At 36.2% G+C, this 14999-nt stretch overlaps 1 protein-coding gene across 2 annotated transcripts in view; it reads left to right on the top strand.

The window, feature by feature from the left end:
• ABCB11 (ATP binding cassette subfamily B member 11) overlaps nt 1-14999 on the top strand; it is a 111390-nt gene that overhangs the window by 82863 nt on the left and 13528 nt on the right. For both annotated transcript variants that reach the window (XM_015110292.3, XM_015110293.3), the window contains exons 20-22: nt 6142-6246; nt 6337-6498; nt 14596-14799. In XM_015110292.3, the coding sequence (XP_014965778.2) occupies nt 6142-6246; nt 6337-6498; nt 14596-14799 (471 nt within the window). The remainder of the gene's footprint in view (nt 1-6141; nt 6247-6336; nt 6499-14595; nt 14800-14999) is intronic.

The raw sequence follows: 14999 nt of genomic DNA, 5'->3' as shown, positions 1-14999 counted from the left end.
GAAAGAAACTAGACCCATACCTCTCACCATTTACAAATTTAACACAAGATAGATAGAACACCTAAACATAGACCTGAAACTATAAAAATACTAGAAGAAAACCTAGGAAAAACTCTTCTGGACATTTGCAAAGAATTTATGACAAAGTCCTCAAAAGCAAACACAACTAAAACAAAAACAGACAAATGGGACTAAATTAAACCAAAAAGCTTTTGCACAGCAAAAGAAGCAGTCAACAGAATAAACAACTTATACAATTGGAGAAAATATTTACAAACATTATATCCAGCACACAGCTAATATTCAGAATCTATAAGGAACTCAACTCAAGCAACAACCAAATAATTTCATTAAAAGGTGGGTGAAGGATATGAGCAGATATTTTTCAAAAGAAGACATACAAGCAGCGAACAAACATGAAAAAATGCTCTACATCACTAATCATCATAGACATGTAAATTAAAACCACAAAGAGATACCATTTTACACCAGTCAGAACAGCTATCATTAAAAAGTATAAAAACAACAGATGTTAGCAAAGATGTGGAGAAAAAAGAATGCTTATACACTGCTGGCGAGAATGTAAATTAGTACAACCTTTGTGGAAGCAGAATGGAGATTTCTCAAAGAACTAAAAATAGAACTACCATTTCATCCAGTAATCCCACTACGGGGCTGTATTAGGGACAGCGTTCTCTAGAGGGACAGATCTAATAGTATATATATCCTATTATATATATATATGTATGTACACACATACATACATATATACATATATAGGAGTTTAGCTATACAGGCGTTTATAGGATATGTATCCTATTTTTTATATATATAGGAGTAATAGGATATATATCATTTTATATATATATATAGGAGTTTATTAAGTATTAACTTATATCATCACAAGGTCCCATAATAGGCTGTCTGCAAGCTTGAGGAACAAGGAGAGCCAGTCTGAGTCTCAAAACTGAAGAACTTGGGAGTTCGATGTTTGAGAGCAGGAAGAATCCAGCAGGAGAGAAAGATGTAGGCTGGGAGCCTAGGCCAGTCTCCTCCTTTACATTTTTTTTTTCTGCTTGCTTTATATTCGCTGAGAGCTGATTAAATTGTGCCCACCAGATTAAGGGTAGGTCTGCCTTCTCCAGTCTACTGATTCAAATGTTAATCTCCTTTGCCAACACCCTCACAGACACACCCAGGGGATCAATACTTCGTATTCTTCAATCAAGTTGTCACTCAGTATTAACCATCACATAGGCATATACAAAGGAAAAGAAGTCATTATTTCAAAAATATACCTGCACTCATATGTTTATTGTCACACTATTCACAATAGCAAAGACACAGAATCAATCTAAATTTTTATCAAAAGAGGATTGGATAAAGAAAATATGGTATACCATGGAATACTAGTCAGTCATAAAAAGGATAAAATCATGTCTTTTGCAGCAACACGGACAGAACTGGAGGACATTACCCTAAGTGAAATAATTCAGAAACAGAAAATGAAATGCCACATGTTCTCACTTATAAGTGAGAGCTGAACAATGGGTAAACATGGACATACAGGGTGGAATAATAGACACTAAAGACTCCAAAAGGTGGGAGGATGAGAGGGAGATGAAGGTTGACAAATTACCTATTGGATACAATGTTCACTATTCAGGTGATGGGTGTACTAAAAACCCAGACTTCAATATGCATGTAAGAAATCTGTGCTTGTACCCCCTAAATATACAAAAATGTTTAAAAGATAAAAGAAGCAGTTTTAAAAAATGTGATCACGTTTTCTTAGCTGAAATTCACACACACATACACACATAAATCCTTTGAGGTCCACAAGGAAGGAAACCTAGAACTGTTAACTTGTTCAAGATGACACTGCCATTAGGTGATGGGGCCAGGACTAGAGTCCAGGTTTACCGAATCCTAGTCTATAGAATTTGCCAACATATCACATTGTCAGAGCTTAGTACATGATAAAAGCTTACATTTTAGTTCCCTCCTCCGTTTCTTTCTCTCACATCACCTCTCCTGACCATAAAAATGACCCCCCTCCCCGCCCCAAGCATGAGTTGTACAGAAAATCCTGGATAAATCCACAAACAAAATCAAGTCCATTGGGTAAGGAGGGCCCCAGCCACCACTGTGGATTTCACATTGCCCCCTTGTGGTAAGAGAAGACATCACATTAATTTCAGAAAGGTAGAGAATCGGAAACACCCGACTGTGGTTAACTGAATTTCTAGTTATATGGTGCCATAACCTTTTATGTTGAAAATCTTTGAAATAATTTATATTTCTTGATTTCCTAGTAGGTGCAATATCCAAATATAAAATGAATCATCTTTTATTCCCTCAACAGATCTGTATTGTCTTCCCCAGATACGGTGCTGGGGACTGGGGAATGCATATCAGTTATGATGCTTTCCCTAGTGGAGTTTTCAGTCTGTGGGAAAGACAATATTCAACAACAAAAAAAACCCCACCCATCATTCAGCAAATATTTACCACCTATAGTTTTCCAGGCATTGTATCTAATGTTGGGCATAGAGTGGAGGACAAGAAAATCATTGTTTGTTTGTGTGTTGCTTGCACAAAGCTGTCATTCTAGTAGGGAGAGGCTGGGGAAATGCATTTCACTGGGCAATAATGTTAGTGTAGAAGGTGTAGGGAATGGGGTTGGATCAGAAAGGTGTAGGGATTGAGCAACGATGTTAGTGTAGAAGGTGTAGGGAATAGGATTGGATTGGAAAGAATCCAAGCCTATGTCCTGGATGTCTGTTTTTTAAAAGAAATCCAAAATGTCAGCCTCTTTGCTGATTATTTCTTTCTCTCTTATAAAAGCAGAGCAAAGAATATACTCACCCAACTCCACCCAAACTGTGCATATGAGCTGCTGTGGAGAGTTCTGACTGTCCTGTCAGGAGATGTTTCTTCTGAAACTGGCTCTTCTAGTTACTTACCACATCCTGTGTGCCCTGGGATCATGTCATACCTCTTCTCCCGGTCTCCATTTCCTGTAAAATGAAGGATTTACAAAGATGATCTCTAAGATATCTTCCAGCTCCAGTGGTCCATGAAATGGCTAAGTTAAAAAAAAAAAGAAGATTCAACTATAATTGCTGTCCTTCTTGAGCATCCGCTTGGTCATTGGTGGTGACAATGTTCTCTGTGTTTCTTCTGGTGACAACCAGAAACCTTAAGATGGACTTAGAGACTTGAGGGCTATAGGACAAGAGTAGGCAGCATCTAGCTGATGGAATCCAAAGTCTGCTCGTCGTTCTTGTTCTCACAGGGTTATATTTGCTAAGAGAACGATGCTGAACAAACCACTATTTTTCCTCCCTGGTAAAGTAGGTTGTCTCTTTGCATAATTATCATGTGTTCATTAGTAAACTCACAGCGTATAATTGTGAGTCTGTTTATAATTGCTCTACTTTCCTTCTGACATACCTAAAGGGTACAAGATGCACATTTGGTGTATTGAGACCACACTGTGGGAATGATTGGGCCTTATTAGGAGCCCAGTTGCCAATCTAGCTAAGCCTCAATATACACGTAAGGCGTAATTTATCTGCTTCACTTTCCCTGTGTCTATTTGACTTGGAAAATGTGCCAATGTTCCAAGCACAGCAATTGGGATGTAGCATGCTAGGGAAAAAAAGAATGGACGTGAGAGTCAGCCAGCTCTGGATTTGTAGCAGGTCTCTACTCTGTACTATCTGTATATATTTGGGTGAGTGATTTATCCTTGATTAATTTCCTCATCTGTATAAGGAGCAAGAAAATCTACCTCACTGGGTTGTTTTGAGAATCATAATTCCTAATTTAAGTTAGAGCACGTTAATCCACACATTTGACATGTGGTACATAGCAAAAGGTTGATGAATGTTAGTTTTCTCCTTAACCAAACTTACCATTACAAAAATAGCAAAGATGGGTGCCCAAACTACAGCTAGTCAAGGAACAGAGGAATCTACAGATGGATAGCCCTATGGAGTTGCATTTCAACAACAAGAATATACAAAGAAATTGTGGAGCAGAATTTTGTGAAAAAAGATTATGGATAGAGAGATGTCCAATCTTGAATTGGACAGTTGTATGAATTTTAACATTAGCTAAATGCTCTTTTTTTAAACACTGAGAAGGTAAGAAATGCAAAAAGCTAAAAGAGCATACCCAGAAGAAAACCACTGCACCAGCAGCCAAAAAACAGGCATCTCCTTATCCAGTAATAACCACTAACTTAATGAACTTGAACAAACAACTTGATGTTTGGGGCTTTATTTTCCATCTGTAAGAGTTAAATGGGAAAATCTGTGGTTTTATAGATTATCATTATAAAAGCTGACTTTAAGGAGGAATGGGAATTGTGGCATTGCAGTTTGGGGTTTCAGGGTAGTGATTTTAAAAATCTTTATCTTCAAATTCTTGACTTTTTAGACTCTGTAAACTTATGAGTCATGCTATGCTGGGAAGAATTACTGTGCTATTTTCTGAACCCGCTTTTACCAGTATTGAGCACCACGAAGACCCTAGAAACTTTATCCTACAAACAGCAAAATTTCATTAATTTAGAACCCCTCCTACCCACTTTGTAATTTGCCATAATTTGAATGGGTTACTTTTGCTTTACAAAAAAAGGATTTGTTAATGGAGTAGTACATATTGTTTGCAAGGAGATTTATTTGGCAAATAGTAGGTACTTAGTAATATTTTTGAATAAATGGTTTCCTTTGAGCAACTGTTTGTTGAAACTGTTTTAATGACTCAAATTAATTCAGGAAAATGAATAAAGATCTATTGTATAGCTCTCTAATGCATACTTCTTCTGACCTTCCCAGTTCCTTCACCTGGCCTGAATTTAAAAAGTTCTGTTATGCACAAAATCCATTTCACAACAAGGCAATGTCGTTGGATTGTGTTCTTTCATTTTTCTTATTGCAACAAGATCCTCAGTTACTTGAACAAATGTCTGTAAATTCAGAATATGTTTGAGCGTAGTTTACTAAGCATTATACACTAAAAACTCCCCCTCACAATGGCCATAGCTTTTTAGGGGGTGGGGGAAATGTTTCAGGTTCTGGTGAGTTAGAGGCAACAACCTCAATATCAGATGAATGAAATTTTTTTCTCTCTTAAGGTAATTCCAGTCAATGCTTTGATAGTTTCTTTTTTAATGATGTATATTCTATAAAACTAATTAACCGGCAAATTACCTGAGTGAAAGTCATATTTTGTTTCATTTAGTAATTGAGAAAGACATGGGTCAAAATATTAATACTACTTTGAGTTTTGTCACAGATAACATTTCCAGATCTCAATTCCCTCCCTCCCTCCCTCCCTCCCTCCCTCCCTCCCTCCCTCCCTCCCTCCCTCCCTCCCTCCCTTCCTTCCTTCCTTCCTTCCTTCCTTCCTTCCTTCCTTTCTTCCTTCCCTTTTTCCTTCATGACTACCTCTCTCATTCCCTCCCTGTTTGCTTCCTTTCCTCCTTCTTCCCTTCCTTCCTCTCTTCCTTCTTCTCTCTCTCCTTCCTTTCCTTCCCTCCTTTCTTCCTTCTTTCTCAGCTTTATTACTTAAATGATTTAAGTCATTTCATCATCCTTTTCATCTGTGTCAATGAAAAACCAACACGATTGCCTAAAAAGGCAAAATAACAAGACAACAATTCTGTAAGTCATCACCATTGGTTTTCATTCACCAGGTTTTCCATTCCACAGAGGACTGTAGTACATTGTCATCATATTCATAGCTAACTTTCGTTTAATTACTAGCATGTTTAAAGTGGAACCATGATTTAAAAGACTTTATTTTTTAGAGCACTTTTAGGTTTACAGCAAAATTAGAGGAAGATGCAGAGATTTCCCATATACCCCCTACCCCTCTACATGCATAACCTCCCCCATTATCAACATCTCCCACCAGAATGATACGTTTGCTACAATTAATGAGCATACATTGACACATCATTATCACAGATCCACAGCTTATATTAGGGTTCACTCTTGGTGTTGTATATTTTATGAATTTGGACAGATTATAATGACATGGTAAGAAAAATTCATTTTAAACATATAAATATATTTATTTTTCTATTGTTTATAATAACAAAGTTACCTTGCTTACTATCTTTCCAAGACTTTTGCACTTCCTGATAAAGATGAACAAAGGTCACAGATCAATGGTGTGTGCCTACTTTTCGTAGCAATGGGCTGTGTATCTCTTTTCACCCAATTTCTACAGGTAAGAAATGTTATTTTTCAGTAAGTGATTTAGTTATATATCCTTTTTTCTCATTAAAATGTCTCTAAAGTCTCTTTCTTCATGTTTTAGGGATATGCCTTTGCTAAATCCGGGGAGCTCCTAACAAAAAGGCTACGTAAATTCGGTTTCAGGGCAATGTTGGGGCAAGACATTGGCTGGTTTGATGACCTCAGAAATAGCCCTGGAGCATTGACAACAAGACTTGCTACAGATGCTTCCCAAGTTCAAGGGGTAAGCTATGGGAGGGGAAGTAGAAATGTATTAACTGCATTGGCATTCTTTCGTTAGAGCATTCTGACATCACCTGCATGTTTCCTATGGAATAGGGACTAGTGGGATGGGGATATCCTAAAGCCACATTTTCCACTGCTCCTAACACTGACAAACAGCAGCTAAAGCACAGTGTCTCCCAGGCAGTGCCCAGAATCAGTGTGTGGCATGCACCAAAATCTGTCAGGGTTTTGGATTTCCTCTGAGTCTAGCTTTCCTGAGACTCATTTCTGAGATTGTTTTCAGGCCCAGAGGCTCAGCTTCAACAAGATTCAACACCACCCCCCAGAGGGTGGGGAAACAGGGCAAAAGTCTCCTTACTCACACAGGACCCCAGAGTGTGGTTTAGCCTTATGAACAGAGAAGCTGTCCTGGGCAGCCTCAGCAGGAGCCCAGTCAGGAAACTGAGGGAAAGAAATGATTTTTATCTAGAATCTTGAAGGTATCAAAGAGCTGACTTTCTGATTAAGGTAGGCAGAGCTGTGGTGTGTAAACCCCAAAACCCACAGCCTTGTTCAAAGGGCTTACACACATGATGAGGCTAGACTTTTATAAAACCAGGTGTTTGGATTAAAGTGAAGAGAGCCAAATTTCCCTTCCAACATCTCTACCCACTTTCTATGAATTTTTTTTTAAACCCGGAACTTAAAATTATTTTTAAAAAAGAAATAATATGTTAATAAATTTTTTAAAAAACAAAAACAAAGGAAAAAAGTTTTTAAGTACAATTTTAAAACTGAACTATGGTCTGTGAGGCTCTTGGAAGAAAAAAACTCACTGGATTGATAGTACTGTAGCATGTCTCAACTCCTAGACAGTTTAACCAAAAATACCAAAAATTATATGGGACAATTTCAGTGGATCGTGGAATCCTTTTACTCAGGGGGAAATCCCTATAAATAGTTCACTTTCAATTCATCTAGGCTTTTTCTGTAAGCACATGTGTTTCCCATAGACTTAGGGTTGCACTCTACATATGTGTTGCAGTCTTTCTTTCTTCCCGTAAAATAATCTAAGGTGAACATATTTTTGTCATTATTCTTCTACAATAGATTTTAATTAATGCACAATACTTCATTTTCATCTACTGTCATGTCTTAAAGGATTCTCTAGTTACGTTTTTCCCCCAGGTTTTTTCCTCCTTATAAGCAATTTATATCATTTTACATTGAGCTTGCCACATCCTTGATTATTGTCTTAGTTCTCAAAATATAATCACTGAATCGATGTATAATCATTTTGGAAGATTTTGATATGTATTGCATAACTGCTTAAAGAAGGTTTGTTCCAATTTCACTCTCATCATTGGAGTATTGTAGTCTACTCCCCTTACTCTTAAATTTAGGCTAAATAAATAAGTCATAATCTTATCTCTTCTATTTTTGTGTCCTTCAATCTGCAAGGAACTTTTGAAGGTTATTTACTATCACTAGAATTCAGAGAGTAGCATCTAATTATCTTACAAACACTTATCTTTTTAAAAAGAGGATTTTCTCAGAATTTTTCTAATACTTTTGTTGTTTTTTAAAAAATAAGATTGCTAGCCCAGGTCAAATTTATCTTAAGATTGGTGTGAGGTAGATTTGGCTTTGTTTTCTTGAAGCTGAATAGAAAATATTCCAAAAATATTTTTTAAATATAGATTACGTTTTCCACTGGTTTGAAATGTTTCCTCCAATTGTGAATATTAACTTTCCATATATACTTAGAACTATTTGGAGATACTCTAGTCTGAATTGATCAATTTGACTTATTCTATTTAAAAACTTATTGTTTTAATTCATAATTTTTTTGAATTTTTGTAGATAGATACCAAGTAGGTGTATATATTTATGGGGTACCTGAGAGGTTTTGATACAAGCATGCAACATGAAACAAGTGATTATGAAGAATGGGGTATCCATTCCCTCAAGCACTTATCCTTTGTGTTACAAACAATCCAATTACACTCTTAGTTATTTTTAAATGTATAATTAAGTTATTTACTATAGTCATTCTATTGTGCTATCAAATAGTATGTCTTATTCATTATTTCTTTTTTTTGTACTCATTGTTTTAATTCTTATAACTTGATACATTTTAGTATCTGGTAAGGCAAATCCCTGCACACTAATTTTTCCTCTTCAAAATTCTCTTATCTATTCCTGGATGTTAATTATTTTAATGTACTTTACACTCATTTTAATTTCTTCTTAAAAATTTGTTTTTATTATGGTCACATTCATATACACACATACATACACAGTAGGATTGCTATTGTGGGAGTAAATTTTCCTGAGAGACATACAAATAAGACTTTAGTTTTTACCAAGATTCATAGTTACATTAATATGTCCCACTATCTTGCTCACTTTTTCTCATGTATTTTTTCCACTATTTTGAATGAGACGTTTTTCTCAATTATATCTGTAAATTAGTTGAGATGAAAGCTGTTAGTTTTTGTATACTTATCTTAAGGACTTTCCATGCTCTCTTGTAAGTTTTAATTTTAGAAATTTAATATAGTCTACTGGGTTTTCTAGATATATAATAAAATGCCAGATATAGTTCTGAGATATTACAGGTTTGGTTTCAGACCACCACAATAAAGAGAATATTGCAATAAAGCATGTCACACTAATTTTTTGGCTTCCTAGTGCATATAAAAGTTGTGTTTTACACTATACTGTATTCTTCTAACTATGCAATAGCATTATGTCTAAAAATAAAAATAAACAATGTACAGATCTTAATTTATTAACAGCAACTGACTGATCATGGTGGTGGTTGCTGAAGGTTACAGTGGCAATATCTTATAAGACAACTGTGAAGTTCGCCTCATCAATTGACTCTTCCTTTCATGAAAGATTTATTTGTAGCATGTAATGCTGACTGATAGTATTTTACCCACAGTAGAATGTCTTTCAAAATTGGATTGAGTTCTCTTAAACCCTGCTGCTACTTTATCAACTAAGTTTATGTAATAGTCTAACTCCTTTATAATCATTTCAATAATGTTCATAGCATTTTCACCAGGAGTGGATTTCATCTCAAGAAACCACTTTGCTCATCCATAAGAAGCAACTGCTTATCCATTCAAATTTTATCATGAGATTGCAGCAATTTAATGCAGCACATCTTCAGACCCCGCTTCTAATTCTAGTTATCTTGTTATTTTCATGACATCTGCAGTTACTCCCTCTGAAGTCTTGAACCCTCAAAGTCATCCGTGAGGGTTGGAATCAACTTCTTTCAAGCACCTATTTATGTGGATATTCTGACCTCCTCCCATGAATCACAAATGTGTTTAATGGCATCTAGAATGGTGAATCCTTTCTAGAAGGTTTTCAATTTACTTTGCCCAGTTCCCTCAGAGAAATCACTATGGCAGATGTAGCCTTGTAAAATGTTACTTCTTAAATAAAAAGTCTTCAAAGTGAAAATGACTCACTGACCCATGGGCTGCAGAATTCATGTTGGGTTAACAGGCATAACAACATTCATCTCCTTGTACATCTCCATCAGAGCACTTGGGTGACTGCGTGCATTGTCAATGAGCACTAATATTTTTGAAAGCTATATATTTTCCTGAGCAGTAGTTGTCAACAATGGCTTAAAATATTCAAAAAACTGTGTTTTCAACAGATGTGCTGTCATCCAGCCTTTATTATTCTATTTATAAAGCATAGGCAGAGTAGATTTAGCATACCTCTTAGGGGCCTAGAATTTTTGGAATGGTAAGTTTCAGCTTAAAGTCATCATCTGCATTAACCCCTAACAAGAGAGTCAGCCTGTTTTTTGTAAGTTTGAAGTCAGGCATTGACTTTTCCTTTCTAGATATGAATGTCCTAGATGGCATCTTCCTCCAATAGAAAGCTGTTTTGTCAACATGGAAAATCTGTTATTTGGTATTGCCACCTTCATCAATGACCTTAGCTAGATCTTCTGGAGAACTTGTGGCAGCTTCTACATTAGCACTGCTGCTTCACCTTGCACTTTTACATCGTAGAAATGCTTTTTTCCTTAAACCTCATGAACCAACTTTTGTCCCGAAGGTTCCTCACTTCTCTCAGCCTTACTAAAATTGAAGAGAGTTATGACCTTGTTCTGAATTAGGTTTGGCTTAAGGGAATGTTGTAGTGGGTTTGATCTTGTCTCCAAACCACTCAAACTTTCTTCATATCAGCAATAAATCTGGTTCACTTCACTTGCTCATTATTTGTGTGTTCACTGGAATAGGAATAGCACTTTTAATTTCCTTCAAGAACTTTTTTTTTTTTTTGCATTCACAGCTTGACTACCTGTTCAGTGCATGAGGCCTAACTTTTTGCCCGTCTCAGCCTTCGACACACCTTCCTCACTGAGCTTTTGATTTAAAGTGAGAGACGTGTGACTCTTTATTTCACTTGAACATTTAGAGGCCAAGGTAGTGTTATTAATTGGCCTAATTTCAATATTATTGTGTCTCAGATAATAGGGAGGTCTGAGGAGAGAGAGAGAGAGAGACAGAGAATGGCCAGTCAGTGGAGCAGTCAGAACAAACACATTTATTGAATAAGTTTTCAGCCTTATTTGGGCGTGGTTCGTGGTGCTCTAAAACAAATACAACGATAATGCCAAAGGTCACTGATTACAGGTCACCATAACAGATATGATAATGAAAAAGTTTGAATATTGTGAGAATTACCAAAATGTGATGCAGAAACATAAAGTGAGCACATACCATTGGAAAAACGGCACCAATAGAATTGCTCTGCATATGCAGGGTTGCCACAAGCCTTCAATTAGTAAAAGTCACAATAACCACAAAGCAAAAAATGCAAAAAAGATCATTTTATCTCTTTTTTCTTTTTTCATGTTTATACTCATATTATTTTATTTTCTTATTATATTAGCTAGAGCTCATTGAGAAATAAGAGTGGTAGTAGAGGGGATTCTCTCAAGCAAGACAAAAACTCAAAACTACAAAGTAGACATGTTGGACTTCATAAACTCAAAAGTTGTATATAAACAAATGATAAACTAGAAAAACATTTATAATGAATAGTAATATCCCTCATATAACCATATTATGTGTAGTGTTCCTAAAACCATCATGAATGATACTCGTGAGAATGGGGAATAACTGACACTCTCATAAAATGTACAAACTTTTTCAATGTTTTTTGGAGAGTAATAGTAAATAATAGTAAGCAAATGTTTTGGAGAATAATAGTAAATGTTGATATCCCCCCCAAAACTTTAGAGTTGCTTTTCAAGTATTCTGTAATGCCTGACAGTCCTTGCCAACCAGAAATTCTTTTTTTTTTTAATTATATACTCTTTGACCAGAATTCTCATGAGTGAATTCCCTCCTGTTGTGTAAGAATGTGTGTTCAAGGATATTTATCATTTTTATATTAACCAAAAAATTAATAAAATTCCCTGGAAACTACCCAAATATCCAGCAACAGGAAAATAGCTGAATCAATTAGGATACATTTATACTGAGGAATATTACACAGCTATTTTTTAAAGTGTTCCTGTATATTGATCTGGAAGGATAGTTAAGTAACATTGATAAGTGAAAAAAAGTCAAAGTACAAAGTAATATGTAAAGTATGAGTCCTTTTTGTAAAGAAAAAAATAAATATATATGCATATATTGTTAAATATGTATGTTTTGTTTGTGTCTTAGGCTGTATTATTTTTAATTTTTAAAAAAATACCAATTGAATAAAATGTAAAAGGAAGCAAGGACATCCCAAAGAACTGCAAAGTTGCTTTTCAAGTACTCTGTAATGCCTGACAGTCCTTGCCAACCAAAAATTCTTTTTTAAAAAAAATTGCAGTAAAACATTTGTAACATAAAATTTACTACTTTAACCATCTTTAAGTGTACAGCTGAGTGGCATTAAGTACATTTACATTGTTGTGCAAGCATCACCACTATTCATCTCTAGAAATGTTTTACCGTTCCAAACAGAAATTCTGTATCCTTGAAGCAGTAACTCCCCATCCTGCTCTCCCTCCCCTCAGCCCTGGCAACCACCATTCTACGTTCTGTGTCTATGAATCTGACTACTCTATGTACCTCATCTAAGTGGAATCATATGAATTTATCCTTTTATGTCTGGTTTATTTCATGTAACATGATGTTTTCGAAGTTTATGCGATAGTATGTATCAGAGCTACATTTTTATGGATGTTTATTTTATGGATATATCATGTTTTCTTTATTCATTCATCTGTCAGTGGACATTCAGGTTGTTCGGCTATTGTGAATAGTGCTGCTATGAACATAGGTGTACAAATGAGAAATTCTTGATTTAGCCTGTTAGTCTCCAAGGAAGTTAGCACTAACACATGAGAATGCTTTGGGACACAATTTTATATTCCATTTGTGTCTTCAATTCAATATAAAGATGCAAATTATTCCTGAATAACACTGCCTTAGCATCTAATGGTGACTAAAACCTTACCTTTGGTTGTTTTACATTTTTTTGTCTTAAATAATAATGTGTTTCTACAATTTTAAAAAGAAGTGATGTAATTGTCCTCACCCTAGTATTTTCTGCAGAGTGTACCAAGCTTTGGTCATACCTGCCTAGCTGCAACTGAAACAAAGATTTGGAACCACTGGATACTCTGATTAGTAAGATATAATTACCACAGTGGTCCATTATCCATCTACATTGGGACTGAATCCATTTGGTCCATCTGCATTGACTACATAGCTGTGTATTACAGCAGCATGTAACTTTGTACCAATGAGCAGGCTAAGTTCAATGAGAATCAAAGTGGTATCTTGCAACAGTCTTGTATCAACTTCAAAAACATAATTATAGAGCAAGCATTAATCTTCATTGAATAAGTAATACTACCTCAAGCCCAATGACTGGATATCGTCAAACAAGCCAAATGCATCAGTACCTGACACATGTGTAGCCCGTGTTTAGGGCTGCATTAATCTCAGACACACTGCTCTTGCACTGACACTCATAAAATGAGATTAGTCAATAATGAACTTTGGATAAGCTATGAATAAAGAACCTTTTAATTAATTCAGCCTTCAGATACATTATGGGAGCTCATCATTTAAAAGAACTTAATCATTTAAAAGAAATAAACTTTTTGAACAGAGGACTACCATATGACCCAGCAATTCCACTCCTAGGTCTATATCCAAAAGAATTGAAAGCAGGGACTTGAAAGGTGCTTATACACCAATGTTCATAGCAGCATTATTCACAATAGCCAAAAGTTGGAAATAACCCCAGTGTCCATCAATGGATGAATGGATAAACAAAATGTGATATATGCATACAATGGAATATTCAGTTTTAAAAGGGAATGAAGCTAGGTGTGGTGGCTCATGCCTGCAATCCCAGCACTATGGGAGGCGAAGGTGGGAGGATCACTTGAGCTTAGGAGTTTAAGACCAGCCTGGGCAACATAGTGAGACCTCATCTCTACTAAGATTAAAAAATTAGCAGGTGTAGTGGCATGCATCTGTGGTCCCAGCTACTTAGGATGCTGGGACAGGAGGGGTGCTTGAGCCCAGGAAGTCAAGGCTACAGTGAGCCATAATATGACACTGTCCTCCAGCCTGGGTGACGGAGACCTTGTCCCAAAATAAATAAAATAAACAAAAAATAAAAATAAAAAGGAATGAAATTTTTATACCTGCTACAACATGGCTGAAGCTTGAAAACATTATGCTTAGCAAAATAAGCCAGACACACAAGGAAAAATATTGTATAATTCTACTTCTAGAAGTACCTAGGGTAGGCAAATTCACACAGACAGAGAGTTAGAATAGAAGTCACCAAGAGCGAGGGAGAGAGAAGAAAGGGAGGTTATTGTTTAATGGATACAGAGTTTCGTTGGGCATGATTTTTAAAGCTTTAGGTATAGATGTGTGATGGTTACACAACATTGTGAAATGCCACTGAATTGTACACTTAAGAATGATTAAAATGATATATATTGTTATGTATATTTTATCGCAATTTTATAAAAGATCTGACCTTTTTTATAATGGTAGTTGGTAAAAGAGACTGTGTGTCTGAGATGGGTTGATTGCTTTTTGGTTTGCAGGCTGCCGGCTCTCAGATTGGGATGATGGTCAATTCCTTCACTAACGTCACTGTGGCCATGATCATTGCCTTCTACTTTAGCTGGAAGCTGAGCCTGGTCATCTTGTGCTTCTTCCCCTTCTTGGCTTTATCAGGAGCCACACAGACCAGGATGTTGACAGGCTTTGCCTCTCGAGATAAGCGGGCCCTGGAGATGGTGGGACAGGTAATCTTGCACATCTAATTTTCCCATTCCTCATGGCTGAGTGGCTAGCAGACAAACTGTTAAAAACAAATAGTAGGAAGAGACTTAAGGAAGCTGTCAGCCCACAGACAGGCACACTTAAGAACCTTCCACCACCCTTTCCATGCATGTTTGGCCCAAAGACTGAGGCAATAAGGCTCCAAAGCTCTGAGTTTGAGCCG

Source organism: Macaca mulatta, chromosome 12 (assembly GCF_049350105.2).
Source record: "Macaca mulatta isolate MMU2019108-1 chromosome 12, T2T-MMU8v2.0, whole genome shotgun sequence".
Lineage (NCBI taxonomy): Eukaryota > Metazoa > Chordata > Mammalia > Primates > Cercopithecidae > Macaca > Macaca mulatta.
The sequence above is the reverse complement of the archived record's forward strand: the minus strand, read 5'-3'. Positions and strand labels throughout refer to the sequence as shown.